The 25,681-nt window shown below is 35.6% G+C and overlaps 1 protein-coding gene across 8 annotated transcripts in view; it reads left to right on the top strand.

Moving 5' to 3' along the window:
* The window catches only part of ATRNL1 (attractin like 1), a 451,738-nt gene that overhangs the window by 113,604 nt on the left and 312,453 nt on the right, over window positions 1-25,681 (top strand). For all 8 annotated transcript variants that reach the window (XR_007889398.1, XM_051618375.1, XM_051618376.1 and 5 more), the window contains one exon: window positions 7,075-7,168. Coding sequence is in view for 7 of the 8 variants with exons in the window: in XM_051618375.1 (XP_051474335.1) it covers window positions 7,075-7,168 (94 nt within the window). In the remaining variant the exon portion in view is untranslated. The remainder of the gene's footprint in view (window positions 1-7,074; window positions 7,169-25,681) is intronic.

The following is a 25,681-nucleotide window of genomic DNA, read 5'->3' as shown; positions in this document are numbered from 1 at the left end:
GTTTGTCACTCAGATTAACAAGGAGAAGATGAAGTAGGTGATACTTAGTTCTTGAGTTCCTGTCTGTCAGCGTTAAGCTTCTGTGTTGCATTTTGGTTATCTGCTTGTATTAAAAAAATATGGTTTTCCGACCTGTCTTTATAGTGTTAGTTGCTGAAACTAAAGACAGATTTAGTATGTTTGCTTGAGAGATATTTATTATGAATCAACAAAAAAAAAGCAATTCACTTTTCAGGATGAATGTTTTAAGCCAAAGAAGTGCTGAAATACAAATACTACAGAGCTCTTTTCCCAGTGTAAAAATGGTTAAAGAATAAATGCAAGCCTTTAAGTGGAGAAAGTTCCCAAAGGATTGTGTTAGTGAAACAACTTTTTTTTGTTTTGGTTTTTTTTCCTGCAACAGAAAAATCAGATTTCAAAGATTCACAGCATGGTTTGGGTTGGAAGGGACCTAGAAGATGATGTAGTTGCAACCCCTCCACAAGGGCAGGGACACCTTCCACTAGACCAGGTTGCACAAAACCCTGTCCAGATATATTTGTGGTTTTTGGTTGGTTGGTTGGGTTTTTTGTGTTTTTTATTTTTTGGTTGTTTTTTTTTGGTGTGTGTTTTTTGTTTGTTTGTTTCTTAGAATAAATATCCTACTTCTGCAATGTCTGTATCAATCCAGAAGGCTAAGGAAGATTCACTTGTGATTTCAGATTGTTGGTCTCTGTGACACAGTATCACTTTTTAGACAAAAGGTGGTTGCCTTACTACTAGTCAAATGACCTCAGTAGGCTTAGTTCATGGTCAAGTGAGATTGTGTTTTGCTGTGAATACAAATTCCAGAAAAAAGTTAAAATCATGTTCAGGCTTGTGTGGGATTGCTGGTGTGGAATTGGAAGTGGGTAGGGACAAGAACATTTCAGTAACCACCAGGTTAAAAATGCCAAGGAAGAGCAGAGGGCAGGCTGCCATCTCACAGATCTGTAGGAGAGTATCTACTTTTACAAAAATGGCTGTCAGGGCGATTGTGCATAATTGCCTTTTCCAAAACAAATTTAAATCCAATATTGATCTGCTAAAATAGCGATCTAATTTTTAGGAATATTGGGAATAGCTGACCTTGCTTCAAACGATTCATACATTGTATCGTTGTATCAACCATTGGGCGGTTGCAGAATCCCTGCATATGCAGATTTCACATCTAACATAAATTCTAAAAGTCTGTTTGTTACTTAAACCTTTCTCTCTCTGTCTTTCAATCCTTAGTACTATGTCAATACACAAAGATGTGGGTTTTTGTCTTTTCTTAGTTGTTATTACTTAATGAAAAATAAATTGGCTTGAGACCAAGGAAAGATAAATCACAAGATAAAATAAAATTCATCATATATGTGGTAATTAGTCCAATAAGACTGATTTATTATGAAAGTTATCATGCCACTATAAAATGATGGTTGCATTTGACCTGCATGTGCAGCAGTCCTTTCTAATACCATCTTTTTTGGACACTTATTTTTATTGCTCACTGCTTCATGGAAGTTGTTTAGCATAATAGTAATGCTGCATAAATGTTGTTGGGCACATCTGTTTGCTTTTACATTGTCTGTCTCAAAAGTTGAATGGATGTATTTCCTATGGAAGTAATTGTCGAATACTAAAGTGGCATGAGGAGCTTGTAGTTGAATATATGTTTCTAGAAAAATAAGTGATTAGACAGCTTTGTAGTGTTACTAATGTAGAAAATTGTCTCAGAAGGGGAGATCTCATATGAGCTCTATCTCAGAATCTAACTTATGTCAGCATTTATTATATGTCAACATTTGCAGTGAAACTGAGCATTACAATGTTATATCTAATATGTGTTTGTAGTTGCTATTTCTTCTTTATCCTACCTGTCTCAGAGAGCTTCTATCTCTTTTTTTTTTTCTTTTCATTAACAAACATATTTTTCTACACAACATGTGTTTTGATGTGGCATGGATTTTTTGATGTGGCTTTTTAAAATATAAATTTTATGCCTTGCACATTACCAAAATAAAAGTACTGCGCCTCAGTATTTAACAGCTTTGTCATAGCTTTCCTTTTGAAAAAAATCAGCAAGGTGTCGTAAAAGGAATTAGCTGCGTGCAGCTACTGGTTTAATAGTTTTTGAAGTAAGCAAACACATCAAGTTAAAGTAGCATTTGTAGTGAGCTCAGTTTGTGAGAAAAATTGCTCTTGCAGCTATAAGTTGGAGATGGGAGCTAAGCAATAAGTGTTTTTTAAATTAAATAGTCTAAAATGCATACTTCATGGAAATAGTGATGGGCATTCTTTTGTTGTCAGCAGCAGCAAGAAGATTTAGATGCTGAGCTAGCACCTCCAAATCAATCATGCTGTGGGTTTCGTATTTAATAAATTCTATTGGGTTGTGGTTTTTGCAGCACAAATTTACGGGATTCTATTGTTTTTATATAATCCTTCTGTTTCACTTAGACTCTGCATGTCGTACGAAAAAGTAGCATGAACTGCCCTTTCCCTAAATATACGGTAGATACTGCCGGGGGCGGGGGGTTTGTTGTGGGTTTTAAAAGCATCAAAAGCATCAGTATCATAATTTCAATTAATATGTAAGAATAGCATAACAAATATAGGTTTTAAATCCTATATTTTAATAATTTTTTTATTTCTATTTTAGGATATGAATTAAATTATTTAAATTATTTAATTATTGATAAAATATTTGCATGGTAGATATAAACTGCTTAAACAAAAGCATGTGTGCGTAATATGAACCCAAGTTAGAGATGAGTGCATTCAGTTGTATGGGAAGACTGTTGAAGTTGGGCTGACCTCAGTGTTTCTGTCCAAGGTACAACACAGAAGAACATAAGAACAGGTGCACCTGCAGTAAAACAGTGTTTTCTTCTGTTCTGCTGGAATTTCCTATGATTTTGTAGCCTTTCCCTCTTCTTCTGTCAGTGGGCACTAAGAGTGTGATTCCCCCCCATCAGATATTTATGCATGTTAATAAGATCCCCCAGAGACTTCTTCAGGCTGAATCCCAGATCTTTCAGCCTCTCCTAATATGAAAGACTCTTCAGTTCCTTAATTATCTTTGTGGTCCTGTGGCCATCTTCTGGTTTGGTTTCTTTCCTGTGCAATAGGTTTCATGGATGTGGAGTATGATAGAAACCGAAGCATGATATGAGGGGGATGACTCTGAGATTTATTACAGAAGTTCACTTATATTATCTGTGCTAAAATATTTGATGTTGTTGAGATGGTAACTTGAGGTCTTGACAGCCCATCCGGGTGTTCAGTACCAGGAACTACAGAGGATTGAATTTCTAAGGTGTGTCTGTACCCGGAACATAGAAGTGTTCACGGTAATAAAAACTCAGCATGGAGGCAATTTATACAATTTTGTGTACTTTACTCATGTTTCTCAGCCATGATGGGCATGACTGAATGGTTTCCATACAGTGCACCTAAAGATTCTGGTCTGACTTGCAAGATGGATTTTTGTAGCTGGTAAGATTTTTTAAGAATGTGCATATCAAAATGTCTATGAATTTTTAAAGCTGATTTGATGGATGTGCACTTGTTTGTTCAGGAATTTGCCAAATGAGAAAAAGCCTCCACCAGAGCTGTACAATGTATTTTGAATTAAAATATATCTCTGTGTCAGTATTCTGTGCCTGAGTTTTACATGCACAAAATTGTCATAATTCCAAATCCCATCTTTTCTTCTACCCTGAAGTGAAATATGAGCATCAGTAATGAGTTTTTCTGTGTTTTGGGTACTGCAACTCATTTCAGAAGTTATAAGGCTAATGGTGATTCTTGCCTAATAGAAGGGTCTGAAATCCACCAGAAGCTGGAGCTTATTTTGAGTCTTAAGCTTGTCCTTATAATTAAAAACCGTTAGCACTGTGTGAATTATGAAATAAAGAATGAAAAATGTACTTCTTTCCCAAGAGGAAAAAGGAGCCATGATATATTATCCATTTCTGTTGTATCCTAGTGGTATGATTGTCTCATTGAAAATACATTGCCTGGATTTACATTACTATTGTTATTTAAAGTTGGTAGTATTTTTACATGGAGATTTTTACTTTAAAAAAAAAAAAAAAGCAGCAAGATCTGTATATTTTAACCAGTTGGTTTACAAAGATTAATGTCTGAATTTTGAAACCCAGAGTACTTAAAGTAGTAATTAAATTAGGAGGAAATAGAGAATGAGAACTGAATTTAATAAGACTTAGAATGTTATTGTATATAAAACTTGCTGTAAAATTAAAGCAGGCTTTCAAGCTATTCTCTGCATTGAGGACTGGCAGGGAAGATTTGAGAGAGGATTAGTGTCATTGTAACCTCCTGCAAGTGTTGGAGTGTGATTCTGCTGGGAGTGCTGGAATACGGTGTACAGCAGCAGAACCTGAATCTGAAGTACCCTGTAGATATGCATGTCTCTTCTCTAACAGTCTTGTGCTCAGCAAAAGGTATAAAGGCATTGGTCAGGTTAGCTTTCTGTGTTGGTGGTCTGTTTGCTTTTTGAGGATAGAGCTCACTCTATCAAAGCTGACTTTAGATTTCTTTAAAAAAACAAGTATATTTTAAATAAAATAATATATATATTTTTTAAGCCCTTAATGGGCTTGTAAGTGTTGTTATCTTTCTATTGGTTGCTATTTTTCTGTTAGGGATACAGTATCCCTTTTAAAAAGCATAAAGATTGTTTCTACTTATGTTTACTTTCTCTTACCCCAGCAAATCTGTGTAGCTGTGCTTCATCCTCTTTTTCTAAGTCAGTGTCCAAGTAGAATAATTCATGTTAAGAACTGAACATTATTGAAAGCATGCATAATCAGGATAGTGAATGTGTTGCTGTCAACCTAATATCTGAGAGATTTGACAATGCAAACGGTTCACACTGTTCTTAACTGGATGTTTGAAAGAATAGTGGCTCTCAAAAATACACCCTGAAGGACATAGGGACTAAATGGGAGAAAGAAAATCAGTTACAGGGTGCTGAAACTTGGTAAAAAGAGGCAGAAGCTGAAACTGTTCTTATTGGCTGAGAATCTCATTGGGATACTTTTGCTAACTTCATACCCAGCCACAGAAAGTATGGTGCTGGAGGTGAACAACAAGGCATAAAAACGGGATCTTAGAATTTTTCTTGACAGTGTTTCAGGTATGTTAATTAAGATGGGGCAGACAGGCCCAGAAAAGCAGGAGTGATAATGTTATCCTCCCACTGTCTAGCATTAAGTAGTCTGAACCTGGGATTTTCAGTCAGAAATCTCTGCTTACCAGCATGCAGTTCTACTCAAACTCTTAAACCTTTTATTAAGTACATGGGAGGGCAGGGGGAAAGGAGAAGCTTTAGAAATGTGAAGTGTTAAGTATAGCCTTCATTTATATGCTTATTTCCTTTTCCTTCAGCTTTAGGAAGTTCTTACAAAGAAAATAATGTTAAGCATTTCTTTAGATCATCATGATAGATAACTGCCCTTTTTTGAAGAAAAAACTGCTGCCACTGCTGTAACTTAAGCCTCATTCCTTGAGAACAAATGCATGAGGAAAGGAGATGGGTGGGACCTCAAAAAAAAAAAAAAAAAAAAAAATTGCATCTCCTGGGGTGACTTCTACCAGCTGAGAGTGATTGGTATAAAATATGCTTTTAAAGGTGATTCCAAGATTTGGCATATTTCTACTAGCGTTAGACTATGAAAGAAACTACTGTAGCTACAGTTCTAGCTGTTCAGTTACAGTATTGTCAGAAGAGAAACCATTCACTGGGAGTGGTTAAGCAGAGAAAAACAAATAGAAAATTGCAAAGAAAATATGGAAAGATGAGTATGGAAATATTGAGGTAATGGAAGAATGTAAATTTTCTATTACTTTGAAATAAAATGTAACTATACATTGCAATTTATTAATTAGTAAACATAATTAATATTAAAATCTTTCAGTTTCTTTTGTATTATTCAGAAATAGGCCAATGGAAAAAACCTGCAGTGAGGCACAAAGATAATGGCATCTAAATTTTTTTCCACTGAATATGTAATACTGTTCTGCTTGTACTGTTGCATTTGTTTGATAACAAATACTCACATTAGCTTCAGTAAGAGAAGGGTTGGCATATATGACTGGGTTTTTTTAGTTACTCCTTACATGAAGGTCCACAGATTGGTAGGAATCCATTTTTCATCATCAACTTGCAAGCCTGAGATTAATTAAAAAACACATTCACTGCTGTTAAATAAAATTGGTCAAAATGAGATTTTTCAAATAATGGGAAAGGGATTAACTGCTGATGTCCTTTTTCAAGGTATTATCCAGGGAAGAGTCAAATTACCATGAACTTGATCAATGAGAGTAATTTTGCCTAATCTTTTAATAGAAGAAAATTAACTGCTGGGCTTGTCAAAACTGGCTTTTTCATTGACGAGGAATCTAGAACACAAGATTCTGAGTCTTCTTTCTTCTCTTTTTCCAACCATGCTTATCTGAGCACTAGAGAAGCTTCATATGTGTCATGAGAATGCAGGTGAGGTACAGCAGTCATCTTGGTGTTTTTGGTGAGGGAGACCAAATGTATTCCTCATTTTTGCACACTGTGAGTGTATAAAGGCCAAAATTTAAATGTGGGTCCGTGGGAAAGTAAATTCAACCAGATGCTTACAGTATTTAACAATTCTCCAGTATAAGTCCAGGAAAATTCAGAGTGCAGTGATAAAACACAATGCAGTTTAAATAGAAGGAGGTACCTGGCTGATTGGAGAGGAGTTCATCTGTAGATTGCCCTGTGAGGGAGCACATAGCACACTAAAGTGTATTGTACAGGTGCTGATTTGATTTATCAGTAATTCCATGAACTGGGTATACAAGTCATGTCTGAGCTGCCAAAGAAAATGGTTTTTGCCCTTCCACAAAGTCTCATATGGCTACATCTGTTACTTCTACTGTATAATATTTTTTTAAATACAACTTTTAGGAAATGTGTTTAGGTTGAAGTATTAAAATCCATTAAAATTCCTTCAGGTATAGAAGTAAATACTGGTGAATAAATCTAACTTTTTCTTTTTGATTTTGTAGCTTGCACATGCAGTGGACATGCAAATATTTGCCACATGCAAACAGGAAAATGTTTCTGCACAACTAAGGGAATCAAAGGAGACCAGTGTCAACTGTGAGTACAACTAAAAGTTAACTCAAAGTTAGTACAATTCATGCTTAAGTATGTAATTGCTTTTTAAGGTGCAGAGTGTTTTAGACATTTTGCCATATCATTAAATATAGACCTGTCATGGAAAGTACAATTAGTGTACCTTGTTTTCTACTGGAATAGCTTGTTGTGTTTGTTTAGAGGAAGAGCTTGCAACTTAGAGCATAACAAATGATATGACTAAGAACAAAGAACTACTGAAGTGGAGAACTTTGCAAGTAAGAAAAATAGCACATTAAAGTGAACTATGAATAGCCTTAAATTTGAAGGTGTTTCTTTCAGTTCAGTCAATTCTGCACATGACATTATTCAAAAGGAAGCTTATTCCTTTCACAATTGTAGTTACTTTAAATAGTATCTAGCCCCAAAATTGCCCTAGAAATGTTAGTTGGAACTAGGCAAAAGGCATAAATACATCCTATTCTTGAGCAGGGAGAGATGCCAGAAGGTTATGTTTTCCCTGCCATGAGGCATATTCTTTCACTGGATTTGTGGATTCATCTTTGATACACTTAATGAACTGGTTTGAATCCTACCTTTGACGCTTTGCTTGATAATAGTCAAGAAGCAGAGATATCTGATGCAGAGGCTATGTGTATATTTGTGAGAAAGAGCTGTGCTGGCAGCCGTACCATTCCGGTGCTACTTCCGGGGCTTTTTGTCTAGCTAACTGAAGACTCAGGATGAGATGGGAAACCAAGATTAGGACTAAATTATTTTTATTTATCTATTTTTTCATCATGACAAAAGCTGAAGAATGCTGATATCTTTAACTCTGAATTAAGTCTTCACTGAGAAGTTATTTTTTTCTCTTTGTGTCCAAACTCTTTATCAGTTCTAGATGTTAATGAGGGGTTTGATTGCCAGTGTGCTGTGGACATGCTGATGCTGTTGTACCTACATACAAAGAATGAGGAAAAAAAAATATCTACTTCTCTGCATTTGAACTACAGGAAAATTTTTCCTTTTCTTGTAACTCCAATTCTCTACCAAGTATCATTCAGCCTAGAGCACTCTTTATAGACCTTTTCTCCAGTCTGCATTTCACATACCTGTTTTGCTATTCCTTTCCCTTTGTCTTTTGTCTGTTTTTCATCATAGTTTTCTCTGCCTGCTTTGGGACTTTTGTTTCATATGGTTGGTTGAGCTGCTCAGCTGCATCAGTCTGTTATCCTGAGTTTATGTCTGCCATTAAAGGTTCTTTTATCCCATGTACTTACTGAGCTAGAAGAGAAAAAGTTGTTCTGCTTGTGGATGTTCCTGTCCTTGCCAAGAGTTACAGCAATTCTTCAAAATGAAGGAGATTTGAATTTTGATGTTTCCAGAGTAAATTTAAAATTGAAATCTCAAACTGAAAATCCCTGGTTTTGTCACGTGTAATATGTTCCCCTTCCTAGATTCTTACATAGTCCAAAGACTTATCCAGGGCTGTGGTGCTAAAACACTTGATATTCCAAAGGGTTTCTTTTGGATGAAACAAACTCTGCAGAGTACACATTTTCACATTGTTTTTGGCTGTGATTGCATTTCAGACTGCAAGCTTCATGTCCATTGGGTTCATAGACACAAATACTAGCATAAAATTGCATTTTTACTCCTAAGTTCTTTCCTAACTGTATTCTTAAAAAAAAAAAAAAATTAAAAAAGGCTATTAAGACTATCTTGTATATGATAGCACATGTAGAAGAGACCAGTTCTAGTCATAGGCACTTGGAATGCATTGGGAGACTATTGGATAAAATTTCAGTACTAGAGAATCATTGTTACAATCACTGAATATCTTGAGGAAATCCAGTAACCACAGATTGAGAGTTCATTTCATCAGATGATATACTTATGAATTGTCATTTTACTCTGATGCTTGGTTGAGAGAGTGATCCATCCATGTATGGAATTTTCAGTCAAATGTTTTTTTTAAAAAAGGTTATTATTTCCCTTAGATGATCAGGAGACAAACACCACAAAAAATAAGTTTCTCCTGAATCACTGAATTCTGTCCTCAGCTGCCATCTAATTTGTGAACTTCATATGTTGAATACAACTTGATCAGATTCATATTATGTTTAAAAAAATAGAAGACTATTTTCTTTAAAAATTGTCCTTTCACTTAAAATTTGTTTTGAAAGTATCATATTATATGAATTATATTGTCAAAAGACATACACAGTAGTTATCTAAATCAACCAAGTGCTTTACTTGTATTTATTTATTGTATTCTGCTTAAATGTTCTGGAACTTGACTCAAAGTGTGAGAACTGTTCTCCATAGCTCTGGATAAAAATCGTTTTGCCGTACCCTAGATGAGCTGTTGTGCAAGCTCAGCAGCAAACCTTCTAACCCTGTGATTTCTAAAATAAGGATTTCTGTGAAAATTCCAAACTATAGCTGTTTGGTGTGAAAGTTAGATTGATATTCCTGTCAAAACTCCTATTGATTATAGTCCTAGCTGCAGGGATTGTATGTTTTCTCTGTCCCTCCCTTCCTCTCTTTGTCTCATTCTCTTTCCCTCTGATGCTTTTATATCTGCTTTTCCTGTGCAGTACACACCATGCCTTGGGGGGCAGAGTTTTTAGGAAATTAAGGGAACTTTACAACACTTTCCCCCCCCCCCCCCTCGGTTTAAGAACAGCTACTTATTTCTGTTTTTATGGAGAATCTACTTAATGGTTTTCTTAATTTTTAAGATTTATTTATAATTTCTTTTAGTATACCCATCTTTTAGTTATATTAATTTCTGAATTGTGCTGTTGGCTAACACAAAGCACAATGGCATTTTAAATCAAAATTAGTGTTCTAAAACATCTTTGAGTATGCCTTTACATTCTATTTTACAATGTTTCTTTAATGACGTGTGATAAATTTTTTTCCAAGAAGAAATGTTATGTCCTTTAAGTAGGTACTTTCAGTTGGTAAAAACCTGCAGTATTCTCCTGATGAGGAGGAGCTAATTAGAATGGCTTGAATATTCAAAGAAATTAGGCTATAAAAGAATAAAACCAGATACAAATAAAAAATACTTTGATTCCCCCCCTTAATTTTAATAATGAAATGTGCCATTGATAACAGGAAAATCATACCTACTTAAAACGTATTTTGAGGTGAAATCTATTACTTTAAGGTAGTTTTATTTAATTTTCTTTAGTATGTGATTTGCTAGCTGCTCATTTTATTCCCTCAGAGTTTTGTCTACAGAGGTTTTAAAATTCCCATAGATTATAGCGTATCCATATGTGGAATTATGTACACAGATAAATTTTCAGTGTTTCGAAGTCCAAATTCTGATATTAAATGAGAGATTTTTTTACTGATTGCAAGAAAAAAAAATAATAATCTGCAAATTACAGAAGTAACCGAGTAGTTAAATAATTCTTTGAGAAGTTTCAGTGGGTCTGGGCTCTTTTAAGAGACAGCCTCACCTGGGGAGGTGTCTATAGGTTTTGTCATCTCTTGTAAATCTTTGTAAATCTGGACAAATTCTGAGCTTCTTGAAAGGTTACAGGGTTATAAATGCTTGTTGGAAATTAAGGTTTCAAAGTGAATTTTTCAAATTGTCAGGTTTTACTGGATGTAAAGTTACATTTATTGCACTGTACTTCCCTGTTACAGCCATTGCTGTTTGGGGGGAAAGAAATCTATTTCTCTTGTTAAGTACTTTCTCGTGTGGCAGATCTTAGGCTGTTGGACCTCTCCTGTTGGTATTGAAACTGTATCTTGGAATGAAGGGCAGGCTATATATCATGTTAGTGTATTCAAGTTCCTAGGCATAAATTGGAATATTTTACCTAACTGGGAAACATTAAAATGTTGAGAACATCTATTGAAGTGTGCAAAAAAAAAAAGAACTACCAGAAGGACATGTCAGAACTGGGTAAAAACAGCTTCAAGTCTTCTGCAATTAAGAACTGCTAGGTAGAAATAAAATATTAGGAAAAATTATTTATTTTTAATATATTTCAGAGTAATTTTTGTGTAGTTGAAAGAAGGAGAAATTTAAAAGTATACAGTGTACAGATCCAGGACTTCCTAGAATGAGTGCTCATTTTAATTCTAATCAATATTCCGACTATTCATTCCTAGTCATACTGTTCTTTCTTCCGAAGAGGTGGAGAAAATACTATTTCATTTATAAAAATATACTCTGTTTATTTGGTAAAATCTTTACTATGTACAAACTTTCTAAAGAGATTTAATAATGTAAGGATCTGTGCATAAATAATAATGACTTATTGAGAGTGTGATTTACATAAGAATAAGATTTTAAAATATCCAGCTGTCCTCTTACGTATAATTCCCCTCCACAGAGCTGTATAATGGAAGGGCAGGTAAAAATATATTGGGTTATGAGTCAAATTAACCATTCCATTGGTATCACTGCAGCTTTATTTGCTGATAGCAGAGTAAATCTTTTCCCCATTGTTTCCTCTCAGAGCTCTACTTTCCGCTCTCCGGTAGGGAAAAATTGACAGCAATCATATAACAAATTCACTTTATTAGAACTTTCTTTATCAAAGATACACACACACCCCAAAAAACCCCCAAACCAATAAAATAAACAAAAATAACTCAGGGAAATTCTAGTTGCTGGAAGTTTTTTCATTAAACTTCTATTGAAGAACAACTCTTTCCTGATAGAGGGTAGAATCCATTTATTGCGTGTTACTATGGTGATTTGTACTTTTCTAAAGTGAAGGTAAAAAGTACAATTTTTCATGTTTTACAATACTGGAGGTAGCTGTACTTAATTTTTTTTTTTAATATTCTTTTCTAACTTTGTATGTCATTTGTTTCTATTCCACCATTAGTTTTGCATACTTGGTTATGTTTGATATGAGATGCTTTCTCCTTCCTACTGAGTGCAGTTCTTGGGTTTTGCCTTTAAGAGAAAACTTAGATGTGCCTGTGCATGGGACTCGATTTGCTATGGTGTTTCAAGGAAAATTCCAGCAAAATCTGGCATGTCAATCTAGCTGGATTTAGTGACTGTCTCTGTTCTTATATAAGTGCCTGAAAATTTTAGCTTGCTTTGGTACGGATAAGATCAAGCCCTAAACTAGTTCTTGAAGAGCTAGGTTGTTAGGTTGCTATGGAGAACAATAAAATACAACTCCTACTTCAACATTAAATATAAGTCTTAAATGTACTAATTTTCTGCTCTACGGGTAGTAATTATTGCCAGATCTATCAAGGACCTGAGATACTTTTGTGGTGGTTTTTTTCCCTTTAATTCCTGTTTCTGGCATAAATCATTTTTACTTAAATTGCACCTTTCATCCTAACAATATCAAAACTTCAGAACATGTCCCAAATGCCCTTTAGCAGCTCATAGACTCAGAAGGCACTTGAAACATCCGAGATAGAAAAATAATGCGCAAGGCCTATTGCAAATGACAAATATTATTTTTCTTCAAATTTTAGAATAAAAACTAAGTGGATTTTGGCAGTATTGTATGTCACTATCAGCCTATTTGTTGATTTATATATTTTTTTCATACTGAGGTAAGCTTACTTTCTCTTCTTTGGTATATTCAGTATATGATAACTAAAGTTCATGAGGGTCACTGGGATCTTTCAGAGTTGCAGCATTGTTCCTTGCAAACATTACATTTCACTCAGGAAAATGCCTGATTAAAAAACAACAAAAAAAACCCAAAACCAAACCAAAACAAAAAAACCCAAACAAACACAAAAAAAAACACCCCAAAAATAAACAAAGAAAACAAAAACGAAAACAGAGAAGAGATGGAATTTGAATGTCCTGGATTGTTCTTAGAAGGCAGTGTTCTCAGTGGAGAAAGGAAAAGGAGCTGGTGGGTAAGGGAGGAACGGCAAGAACTTAACCAAGAGCTTTGTGTGTTGGTACTTCATCAAGGATCAGTTGTGAATGTGCTAAATCTGGAGAACACTGCAATATTGATATTGCAGCCTCAGCATGCTACAGCATGTCTCTTTGTGGTTTTGGCCTCTGATCTATTAAGTTTTGATGCTTTTCTTGTTCCGTTGTGTCCCTCTTAAGGAGACAGTGAAGTTGGAATCTTCTCCCTTGGTAGTTGTCCTTCTTTGAAGTCTGTGAGATCCTTCTTTACAGACTTTATTCCATAAAATTAACTCCTGAAAATTTATTTTTATAAGAGTTAAAACGATAGCTTATTTCTTTTTTAATATGAAAGAAGATGGCAATACGTATTCCTCCATCTTTTTCTAACCCAAAACCCCACTTCTATTTTTAAAAGTTAGAATATTTGCTGCTGGCAGGGCAGAAAAAAAATCACACAAATTTCCAGTGGAGCATGAAGTTGTTTCGGCCTTCCCACTGTTTTGGTTAAAGATAAGGGCTCTCCTTTTAGAAAGGAAAGTAGTTGATGGCTTTTCCTATCCTGCTGTCATCAGAAAACAAAACAAATCATAAAACCCACAGCTGAGTCGTGGCTGACAAAACCAGATATTTGAGGGACCTCTTTTAATAAATGGTGATGTATACTGATATATTGTAACTGATTACTAAAACATAGTATTCATTGAATTTAATGACCCTCTGCATCACTGTGATTATGGCTGGCTACCGCTACTGGAGTCAGCTTTGGACAATTAACTGTGGAGCAGAAGGGAGGGAAATGATATTTGCTTTGTGGAAGGGGATTACTTAAGGTGATTTTTTTTCCCAAAGATTCTGGAGTAAAAACTCCTGCAAAACTTTTTGGAGGATAAAACATTTTCAAGGTAAGCATCTATCAGAAAACAACTATGCTAGTAAAGTTTTTCATGGGCCTTCTACCTAGTTATAAAGAAATTGAAATTTATGAATATTTTTGCCTTCATGGAACACAAACACTGATCAGCTTAAATATATGAATGCATTTGAGAAATCAGTGCTGTCAGAGTGATTTTTATCTCTTGGTCTTTTAAGGACATCTGGACTGGTATATGAGATACAGATCAGCCGTAAAAAATGCTGTAGCAAAATTTTATGCAGTATTATTGGTCCTTTGTGCTGTAGCTGAGGAGGAGAGCCAGATAATTTTGTGACATGTCCCCATCCTTGCTGTTGCTCAGAATCCATATCAGCATCTTAGACAAGACAGTTTGTCAGTTGTACGGAGAGGGAAGAAGAAAAAAATAAGGTAAAAGAAGGGCTCACAGCAGTATTGTTGTCTCCTTAAATAAAGCTGTATTTAAAAACACACACACACACACACACACACACACACACACACACACACACACACACACACACATATAAGAATATATACAGAGAGAGTTTTGGCTATGTAAAGCAATCAGTTTTCAGTGTTTCATAAACAAGTGACTTCCTTTTATTAGTTTTCAGTTTAGAGTAAGATGAATCAATAAGATTTTTTTATAATTGTGATTGAAAGAAAATACTTAGAACAATATTAGATCATGACAACGACAACAGCAACAACAAGCAGCCAATCAGGATACAAGACAGAATGTCTCTCAGATCCTAGGAACTGTAACACCCCAATACTCATGTTGCAAGCAGTTGTAAACACACGCTTAGTGGCCTGACAGGGAGTGAAAGCTTTGTCAGTATTTCCAAGAAATTCACTTGTCCTTTGTGAGATGAGATGATGTACTGGGTGGGCAGCTCCCTCCTAAGATGTCCTGCTGTTCTTGGCCTTGTTGTCTTGCTGCCCCTGACGAGCACTTTGGATTAAGCAGCTGCTTCTTGCCCCAGTGCAACACAACTGCTTGTTGCTTACAAATGGGAACCAACATGAGACATTAAGCAGCAGATGCTGGCAGTCAATTTTGACTGTTACATCTGGTGATACATTATTTGCTTCTAATCTTCTTTGTACAGCTTCACTTTTCTCCTGTGGTTTCCACCAAGGATGAAATAGATAGTTAACATTTGCTGGTAGAAGCACTTAAAAATATTCTAGTAAAAACCTTTATTAAATTCTTTCCCCTGAATCATTCATGGTAGCACTGTACTTGGGAGCTGGTGAGGGTTTTTTTACAGTATTTTATTAGAGAGAAAGGAGAATTGATCCATTTTCATTAAATTATTATCAACAGAAATGAGGTTTGGATAACAGTAGTTATATTATAAAAAGCCTTATGATTAAAATATGCAGAACTGGCATTTCACTAATATTAGGCTTTAAATATTCTGTAATAGAAACTGCAGTTTTAAACAAAACAAATAAAAATTGTTGTGGGCCACAGGTGTATTAAGTTTTGATACAGATGATGTGGTTTCCTACTATTTGAAACTGATCCGTAAAAATGAGGTGATTTCAAAGGAACCCAAACTGTTTCTGCTTATTGTTAATTTTGCACATTCATGTAAATTCTGACCTTTTTTTGAGATTTGAGACAGGGAAGATTCTACAGTGAGCTTATAAAATATTAGATGTCTCCCAAACACCTTTTGTATTCTGTTTTTTAATTGTTGTTTGTTTTTGTTGTAGTTGGGTTTTTTTTAATAAGACTGTTTCTTCCTGAAATGACAACATTCACTGAGGCACTGTTGAAAACTGTTTTGTAATACTAGAACAAACATTTGGTAGCTTTAAAGTGGTAGTGCTGATGCTCCTTAATCCAGTAAATTGATCATGTAATTTTTATGAAGACTGAAGAAAGGCTCAAGGGACATTTGTGTGCCTGTTGTCAGGGCTTGTGCTTTCCATATCTCTACATTGCAGTGGATTTGCTTTTGTACTTCGTTCAGTCATGGTTTACATCAACTAATTTGTATTGAATGTAGAAATATTGAAAGCAGGAGGAATATACTGATGATCAACTGTAGGCCTGAGCAGATATTTTTATCTTATAAAATGAGAAAAGTTCAGCGAAAAGTTTCTATTTGAAGGCAAAGCAATTTTCTAAGGTAGGCCAGTCCTGAACGTCCAAGTTTTTCTTCTTTGCAGTGTACAAATGTAATGTATATAATAATCCAAACATTTGATTCTTTGTAGTGAAATTAATTGTGACTTCAACAAAATAGATTCTGTGAGTCTTAAATTCTTCTTAATAAATAGATCTACAATGCTTGTGACTTTTTCTTGCTCCTGGAAACTGCTTCAATATACGAACATCTGAACCCTCAAATAGAATATTATCCATTATGCAGTATAGGAGAGCAGCCCAGGTGGCCAAGAAGACCAGTGGCATCCTGGCCTGCATCAGGGATAGTGTGACCAGCAGGACTAGAGGGGTGATCTGACCCCTTTACTCGGCCTTGCTGGGGCTGCACCTCGAGCTCTGGTTGCAGTTCTGGGCACCGCAGGATAAAAAGGACATGGAGGTGCTGGGGAGAGAGCAGAGAAGGGCAGCCAAGCTGATGAGGGGTCTGGAGAACAGGTCTTACCAGGAGAGGCTGAGGGATCTGGGGCTGTTCAGCCTGGAGGAGGCTGAGGGGAGGCCTCATTGCTCTCTACAGCTACCTGAGAGGAGTTTGTAGTGAGGTGGGTGTTGGCCCCTTCTCCCTAGTGACTAGTGATAGGACAAGAGGAAATGGGGTCAAGTTGTGCCAGGGGAGGTTCAGATTGGATATTGGGAAAAGTTTCTTCACAGGAAGAGCGATGAGGCATTGGAACAGGCTGCCCAGGGAGGTGGTGGAGGCACTGTCCCTGGAGGTGTCAAAAAACCAAGTAGACATGGTGCTTTGGGGGAGGTTTTATTGGTCACAGGTGTGTAGGGCTTATTGTTGGACTTGATGATTTTTAAGGTCTTTTCTAACCTTAATGATTCTGTGATTCAATGATAGATCTGGGCATATAATTTACACCTGATAGGCCATTAGTATGGTAATTAGTAATTGGTATAAGAGTTAGAGTTGAAAGAAACATCTGGTTAATCAATTTGTCATTAAGCTAGTACAAGTACATAGGAAGCAGTGGGAAAAGAAAATCCCAATGTGCTGGCACAGAGCTCTGTGTAAGCTAGCAATACATAGCCAAGTTTGAAATTAAAATAGTGCCTCTTTATGCTGGTTGGTATGGATTGCTCAGTACTCATTGCACAAATTTTTATCTTTATATATAATTTCAAACCCTTCCAAATAAGTAAAAGAAATGAAGCTGACATTGTGATGAAAACCCTGTTGAAAGATTTATCTGTCATCTTTGACTTGTATTATTTATTCACTTTATTCACTAAGAAAGGGTAGAAAACCAATTTCATTCAGCAATAAAGAAATGCTAGGTTGGGTGGGACTGGTGAAAATGTTTTTTAGAAATCTCCTGGTGGTGGAAAGATTACTTTACTTCTGTTCTTATGGTATCCAATAGAAGTAATATGCATCTTCCTACTGCCATTTCATGTTTTGGTTTCTCTTTTAGGCAGTTTCATACCTTTTACACATAGATGACAATTTAGAGGCAATAGTTGTATTTCTGGTTGTAAAGTTAAAACATTTTGTTTCACTTTGTTGCCAGTTATTAATTTTAAATTGCTTCACTAGTTACTGTGAGTATTAAAAGAAGGTTGCACGTAAAGGATTAAAATTATGCATAGATAGAACTGAGAAATATATTTTGTTATTAAGACATGGGAGAGAAAAATACATTACTTCTCCTTTCATTTTTCATGAAGCTGCTGATAATTATATTGACAAAGCACATCAATTACACAGTGCTAAATCATGCTGAAAGAGTGCTCAATCTGAGGAACCTTCCAGTTAGAACAAACTTGGATTCTTCTGCAGTTGGATGTGCAGACAAGTAGAAGTCATGCATGTTTTCTTATGTATAGTATCTTTTTTTCATCTCAACTCTATAGCTGAGATTGCTGCAGATGAGCCCATGTTCTCATGCCTCCCCATGTCCCAGGCACAGGCAATGCTAGAAAAGGTTTCTGTATCATTAACTTCTGTATTAATGATGGGCTAACTAAAATGATACCTTCTTTTTATTCTGTTATGAAGATAAGATTACTGCATGCAATGTTATAAAGGCCTGCATAGAAAACTGTAAATATTTGAATTGTACTTTTACTGAACAATTAGCATAAAGAGGAGCCCATAAAAAACAATGTTGTTTCAGAAATGGGATTAAAGTCCTTTTCCATAGCTGACCAGTGAAATCTGATGTGATTATCTATATTGTTGTTATTCTTTGCTGCAGTTTTGTCGATTTAAGATAAATATTTGTTTCACTCTTGTTTAAAAATCTGGAGACAGACTACCTGAGATAGTAAGTCCTGCAGACTGACCATGTGTAAGCACATATCCATAAATAAACAGTCTTTTTTCTTTGCCTTTTCATTCTTAGCCTGGATTATCATGCGAAAGACATGAACAAAATATGAAAAGGCAGTAAGTTAAACAGCATTGCTAAAAAGTATCTGTAAAATTTTATCTTTTATAATATAAACTAACAACATTTGACAGCAAAAGCAAGCTCTCCATTATATGCAAGGTATTTTCAGGGAATGATAACTGATAGGGGAACAACAAATAGCACAGTATCAATCCTATCTATAGTCACCAGCTGAAAGATAATAATGCCTTAATATTGGAAATGCTCCCTTATTCTTTTATTCTTTTTTTAACTTAAGAGTCACCTTTAGAAAGTATAAAATATAAATTAAGCTGCGTAACCTTTGCATGCTTTGAGCTCTATTTTTTTTCCGTGTGTGGAAGTGTTGAGAAGTAAGTGGTGTTCTTTATCTGACTTACTAGATAATGGGGCTGGGGAGCTTGATTACAAAAGCAGAAATCAATCCAAGAGCCCTGATGATATCCTAAACTTTAGCAGTGAAGCCTGAGTGGTTTATTAGATTATCACTTCAGAGGGATTGATTTACAGCTTTAGTTCTCCATCTCCATCTATTATTTTTATCTTATGAGAGTAGATATTTTTCAGTAAGTTAAAAAAAAAAAAAAAAAAAGAACAAAGTACTAGAAGTCGAAGTAAAGACTTGGCTGGAAAAGCTGTTTTAAATAGCGACAGGAGTCTGCTTTGGAATCAGATGAAACTTATAATCGGATCTGAAAACTTGACTTGCCAAAATGCTTTTCTTTTACTGACTGTTACAGTGAGCAGTGATAAATTTAGGAATATTTAATTACTATAGGAAGCCAAAGGGAGAGCAGCAAGGTTGTCAAACTAACAGAAGAAATATGTCCAAAGTGACACGCTGTCCTGGAAGAAAAGTTGTTGGCTTGCTCATGGAGAAGTGGCAAGAATTAAAAGGTAAAGAAACAGTCAGATATGCCAAAAGAGATGTAACAAATATTTTTTTTTTGTAAAGAAGCTTTAACTTAAAAAGAAAAGGAAAAAAAAAAAAAAAGGCCAGGAAAGAAGCTCCTGGAAGATTCAGGAGATGAGGGTAACAATTACTTTTTAACAGATGCCTCAAAATTATTTTCTAATCCTCTCTCGTTTGGGTAATTTTATCCTTTCCTACATATAGTGTCAGTTTAGTCACTGATTCCAAGAAATACTTAAATACACAATAACACCTTGTTACTACAGGCTAAGAGGGGATATTTCCCTGATTTAGTGCAAATTGTGGAATGTATGGTTTGCTTTTACTTTCTCCTGCTCTTGGAAGGCTAATTGTAAATAATCATGTACAGAATAGAAGCAAGAGTTTCACAAAATTATCTGTCAAGAGTTCTTCCCATTTTTTGATACTTTGCTTCTCATCCTTTCATTTCCCTTCCCTTTATTATTATTTCTTGTTTTCTGGAGCTGGTAAAGGTGAAGTTTCTAAGGTAAGGTAGCAGTGATGATGAGAAATGATTTTAAAAATGAAAAAAAAAATCAGTCCATCATGTTGAACAGAAAGATTTCCTTTTTATGAATAAAAGAAGAGGTAACAGCACATCTGAATAGTTGAACAACTTCACTGCTGTTCAGTGCCATCCATCTAGAAGTAAAATATCTCTAAGATTCATAACTGGGAATTCTGTAAATCCCTTCTTTGTGGAAGATATGCATTATCATTTTTTATTATTAAAAAAAAGAAAATGCATTTACTGTTGAGTTGTACTTAGGGATTTTTTTCACCTTTTCTCTTGTATTTAAAACACCCTGGAATGTGCAAAATCAAATGCATTTCCCAAACCCTGGTTTTAGGCTAGAAAAAGGATATTTATTTATTTTTTTCCCCTTAATGCTTTTGTAGTTGACTCTGATGAAACTTTTTCTGTGCAATTAGTTTTTTGCTTTTGTTCTTTTTTGGAACAAAGTAGCTTTTTTGAAAAATAGTTAATTATAAGATTTAATAAATGGTTTGACATTTACCCTCCAGAAGTTTCAATTAGAGCTTTCTCTGTACTCAGCTTTACAGAATAGTATTTACCTGTTCTTCATAGTCTAGTCAATTTTCTTAAATATTTCCATCCAGTTAGAGTTCTGATAACACTGCAGGTTACTTTGAGATTTGTTTTTTATGCCACAGGATGTTTACTCTTTTAATTGAAACATTTGAAGCCATGCATACTCTATATGTCTTCAGCTTTTACCTTTGACACTTAACTTCTGCAGCCTAGAAATCTCCTGTCTTTAGTGTGTTTGTATCATATGAAATTTTCTGCCACACAGATGTCATCTAAGTACTGACATTAAAGTAAAGTACAGTGAATCTCCAGGAAACAGTAGTTCTTTCATTGGGGGAAAAAAAATATGAAAGAAATGGTGATTAGTGTAGCTGTGTTATAAACGTGATAGAAGTTCAAAATAAATTATTCCAGTTAAATGCAGGTCTAGAAGCAGAAAAGAACCTTTGAATAGGGCAACCCAAATATTAGTCTGATACATCTTCCTGCATAGTGAATATATTGAGCTATACACTGGTTATATGCAGTTTTATGTGTTTCTAAATAGTATATTGTATCCAATTTTCTGCCTGCTCATAATAGTGGACTGCCATTCTATTAACACCCTGTAATGAAAATTACCAGGTAACATTCTGTGTATTTTCCCCTGCAAATTCCAGTCATAGCTAAAAGTCATGAATACTCCTTAGTATTCCTACAGAAAACTCTACTTCATCCTTTCAGAATCCATGCCCAGTTACCAAAATTTCCAGCTGTTAGGGCTGTAGGTCATAGGGTGCACTTTTTTCCCTCTTGTGATGCATATGTCTGTGTTATCAAATGCAGCTGACAAGAGCTAAGATCTTTCCTATTCTATTTGGGCATATTAATTTTTTTCTTGAGTTACATGAATACTGCATCTGTCTTGGGGGAAAAAAAATGGGAACCCCTGCATTTTCTGTTTGTAAAACAGAATACTTCACTATAATTCTTGTGTATTTCTTATGAGTAGTTAAATATGAATTTGACATTTTATCTTCTGCATCTGTGCTCATTCTTCTTGATAGCAAACGAAAAAATGAATGCAAGATTTCTTATAAAATACTCTGCCATTTCAAAAATGATGTGGTGCTTAGAATGCTTCTCCAAAGCTGCTTTTGAAGTAGAACTTTGAAATCACAACATTGCTTCAGTTATATTTACTCTAAAAATGAAAATCCAAAAGGGAATAAAAAGAAACCGAAACCACTGAACAAAAATAAGAGAGAAAGAACATGAAAAGCTTAAAATCATAGTACAGATGATACCATTTTTTTTTTTTTTTAAAGCCTGTCTCATAATGGTCACTGAAGAACTTTAAAATTAAACCTTTAGATTTGATCCAAGTTTGGAATGTTAGCTCTGATACTTTATGATGCTGTGCAAACATAAAATAATTGTAGAGTGAATATTTTTCATGTTTTCCACTCTGATATTTCCAAAAGAGCATTCACTCAGAGTGCCTTTCTCCACTGTGCTTTCAGTTGATTTCTGTGTTATTTTTAGAAAATATAACAAGTACTTTGTTTTTCTGACATGATGGGCCTTTTCAGTCATCAGAATTGTGTTTCAAGTGGCATTACAATATTTTGCATTTCTAGTTTGGGGGTAAGATTACAAACTACATTTAGAAACACAGTCTTGAGACAAGTGAGGGAAAAAGCCAGCCCTTAGATCATGAGAACAATTGAGGACAGGATTGTGTTTTAAATACTTTAAATATCACTGTAATAACACAGAAGATATATGTATATTTTACTGAAAAATATTCTAACTGAATTTTTCCTACTTTTCCTAATTTTACTAATTACTAATTTTGAGATTATCTCTCAGTTAAAAAAAAGATTGGACTATTTCACAATATCACAACAATTGGCCAAATTATTGGACCGAGGGAGTTTATTATTCTTTAACTTAAGGAAAATTACTTGGGACAGATTTTCAGCTGGCACATGGAACAAATTTAATTCAAACTGAGATGAAAGGCAGTTAATGTAATTGTAGCCTGTTATCCTGTGCAGGCTCGAGTTAAGAAGCAAAGCAACAGACAGAAAATGATGGATGGAAAATAGAAATGCTCAAGGCTGGTGAAATAGAGACTTGTGAAGGGATTATGCTGTAGCTGTTCCCACACAATCTCTGCATGAGTAATATCCCATCTCTACCATGTGTTTGGATTACTAAATAGGATTTTTTGATGCCTCCTGGCTTCTTTATTTGTCTCTGACGTCAAAAAGTCCTTGTTCAGTAAATTTCAGTACTCTGTAATCTTGCTTTTTTTTTTTTTTTTCCCCTTAATCTGCCACATTCATCAGCCCTAGAGTATTTAGTTAAAGAACAGTAAATAATCAGCTCTCAGGTTTTCCAACTGTAAGTGTGGCTGTGTTGTTTAATATGGCCCTTTGGAAGTAGCATATTTCAGGTGAGCAGGTGGTGGGTTTTTTATTTTTTAGGCCTACATTCTGACAGTTCACTAATTATATTTTTAATGATTATTCTATTTTACTTTTCAGTAGCTGGCATTTGTTTGTTTGGAATACATGCTAATTTTGCAGCGACAACTTTAAAAATCAAAACTTCATGTCTTGGTTTCCTCAGAATACCTAGGGAAAACTACAGAGTTTTGGAATACTTTGAAACATGTTAATGACAAAAATATTCAGACAGATTTGTTGCCCTTGGCATAGTCCAGGAAGCAAAGAAAACACTTGTTTTCCTGCAAAATTACTGATTGTACCTAGTGTAATAAATCCATCTCAGCTAATTTTAGCAATAACTGGTTCAAGCATCTACTGTGATGCTTACAAAATGTAGGAGATCAATTACTAATCAGAAGGCCAACTAAAGCTGCAGTCTCACAGCCTCCTTGTAGAGGGATGAAGTCTTTGAGGTACACAGGCTGAGATGAAAAATGTTTGTCTGAGGAGTGCAGGCTTTAGGTTTTCCAGTCACTCCCAGCAGGATGCAAAACTTCTCATCCAGTGCAAGTTGTATCACCAGATCTCTTGTAGTAGATAAATCCTTTTCTTTTTTCTTTTTTCTTTTTTTTATTTTTTAAATCCTTCTGTCATAGTTTAGGGTGAGATTTTGTGCCTGTTGTTTTGAAAAATGCTTTCTTCTGTGAATTGCCCTTTAGAAAGACATTTGGATTACTTGCACAGTTACAGGCTCTGTTCTGCACTGTGCTCACACGGGAGAACTGCTTTCCAGGGTAGTACTCTGCTCTGCAGCCTGCCTATCAAAACCAGCATAAACAGAGTCTGAATGGATCAAGACTGACAGACCAGGACTCTTCCGTTATGAAATACTTCACAGTACCCTGCCGTGAGGCTATAGGGTCATTTAGGCTGCTTTTGTTTCCTTTTTCACAGCCATTCCTTTTAGTTTTCTTCTTAAAGGGCAGATAGTTTTTTGAGGAGAGTCAGCCAAGACTGGAAGTGTTGGCAGATATAGTATTCTTTTTGCAACGTAGGCAGTAACATTTATTTCCATGTATTTGACACTTCGTAAATAAGTTTCAGTGTCATCTCTGCTCCAGGAAATTCATGAGATTATGTGCTATGATGGACTAATGGAGAATGGGGCTCTTCATAAAAAACACACCAGAGAAAAAACACCGTGTGTACTTATCTTCCTACTTTCTCCAGCCACCCATACTCATGTATTCTGTTATTAACAGATATTTCTCTATCTCTTGGATGGTATCTTTTCTAATAAAGTAAAATAAAAGATGGTTCTGGTTAGATGGTTTTGATATCCTAGATATTAAAAAAAAGGACTTTAAAAGAGGCCAGATGTTATGATGGAACAATAGTAGCAATCAGGCCTTTGCCATGCAGGGATGAGTAAAGAAAGTTATTTTAGGAAGGAAAAGAACTTGTCAATGCAACACATTGGATAGATTTATAGATATTGAAATGGTCTGGCAGACAGAAATGTGATTTTAAAGCTCAGTTTTAAAGTTTTAAAGAGGGATAAGAACTAAGCTAGGAATCTGGAAAATGCTGTGCCTCTGTATTTGATTTCTAGTGATCACTCTTCCATGGGTCACTTGTGGTGTTTTTTTTTTTGAAGGCTCACAATTCAGAGGTGTGATTCTCTGGTAATTTCTTTCACTGCCACAGGAAACAAGTATGATAAATAAATATTCTGGGCATACATCCTGAAATTCTAGTCAGAAACTCCTCAGTCATCTAGGATAATAGATATCACCATGAGCCAACACGTCCCCTTGCAGCCAAGAGGGCTAATGCCATTCTGGACTGCATTAAGAAAAGTGTGGCCAGCAGGTTGAGGGAGGTTCTCCTCTCCCTCTACTCTACCCTGGGGAAGCCTTCCCTGGAGCACTGTGTGCAGTTCTGGGCTCCCAAGTTCAAGAAGAACAAGAAACTACTGGAGAGAGTCCAGCACAGGCCACTAAGAAGATTAGGGAACTGGAGCATCTGCCCTAGAAGGAACAGCTGAAAGAGCTGGGACTGTTTAGCATAGAGAATAGGAGGCTGAGGGGGGATCTCATAATTTATAAATAACTAAAGGGCTAATGTCAGGAGCATGAGGCCAAACTCTTCTCAGTGGTGTCTAGTGACAGAACAAGGGGTAATGGTCACAAACTGGCACACAGGAGATATAACCTGAATATGTGAAAATACTTCTTTACTCTGAGGGTAACAGAGCACTGCAACAAACTGTCCAGGGAGGCAGTGGACCCTCCATTCCTGGAGGCATTCCAAACCTGCCTGGATGTGTTCCTGCATGATCTGTTACATGGGATCCTGCTCTGGAAGAGGGGGTTGCTCTAGATGATCTCTAGAGGTCCCTTTCCAATCCTGACCATCCTGTGATTCTGTGATGTTACAAAAAAATTCTTCTCTGAAAGGGTGATTATGCAGTGGAATAGGCTGCCTGGGACAGGGGTTGACACTCCCATCCCTGTAAGTAGTGTTTAAGAGATGTGTGGATGTGGTGCTTAGGAACATGGTTTAGGCATTGGATTTGGTAGAGTTAAGTTAATGCCTGGTTAAGTTAGATTATGGTTGGACTGTATGATACTAAAGGTCTTTTCCAACCAGAATGATTCTGTGATTTTTCTGGTCCTGTAAATATTAAAAGGAACTTCAAATTATCATGTCATAGCTAGAGTTTGGGCTTGCCAATTGCACTATGTATTATTCTTAAACCTCTGTAATATTTATGCTTAATTTTCTTAT

This window comes from Apus apus, chromosome 4 (assembly GCF_020740795.1).
Source record: "Apus apus isolate bApuApu2 chromosome 4, bApuApu2.pri.cur, whole genome shotgun sequence".
In the NCBI taxonomy this organism is placed as follows: Eukaryota; Metazoa; Chordata; class Aves; order Apodiformes; family Apodidae; genus Apus; species Apus apus.
This window is presented reverse-complemented; position numbering and strand designations above follow the sequence as displayed.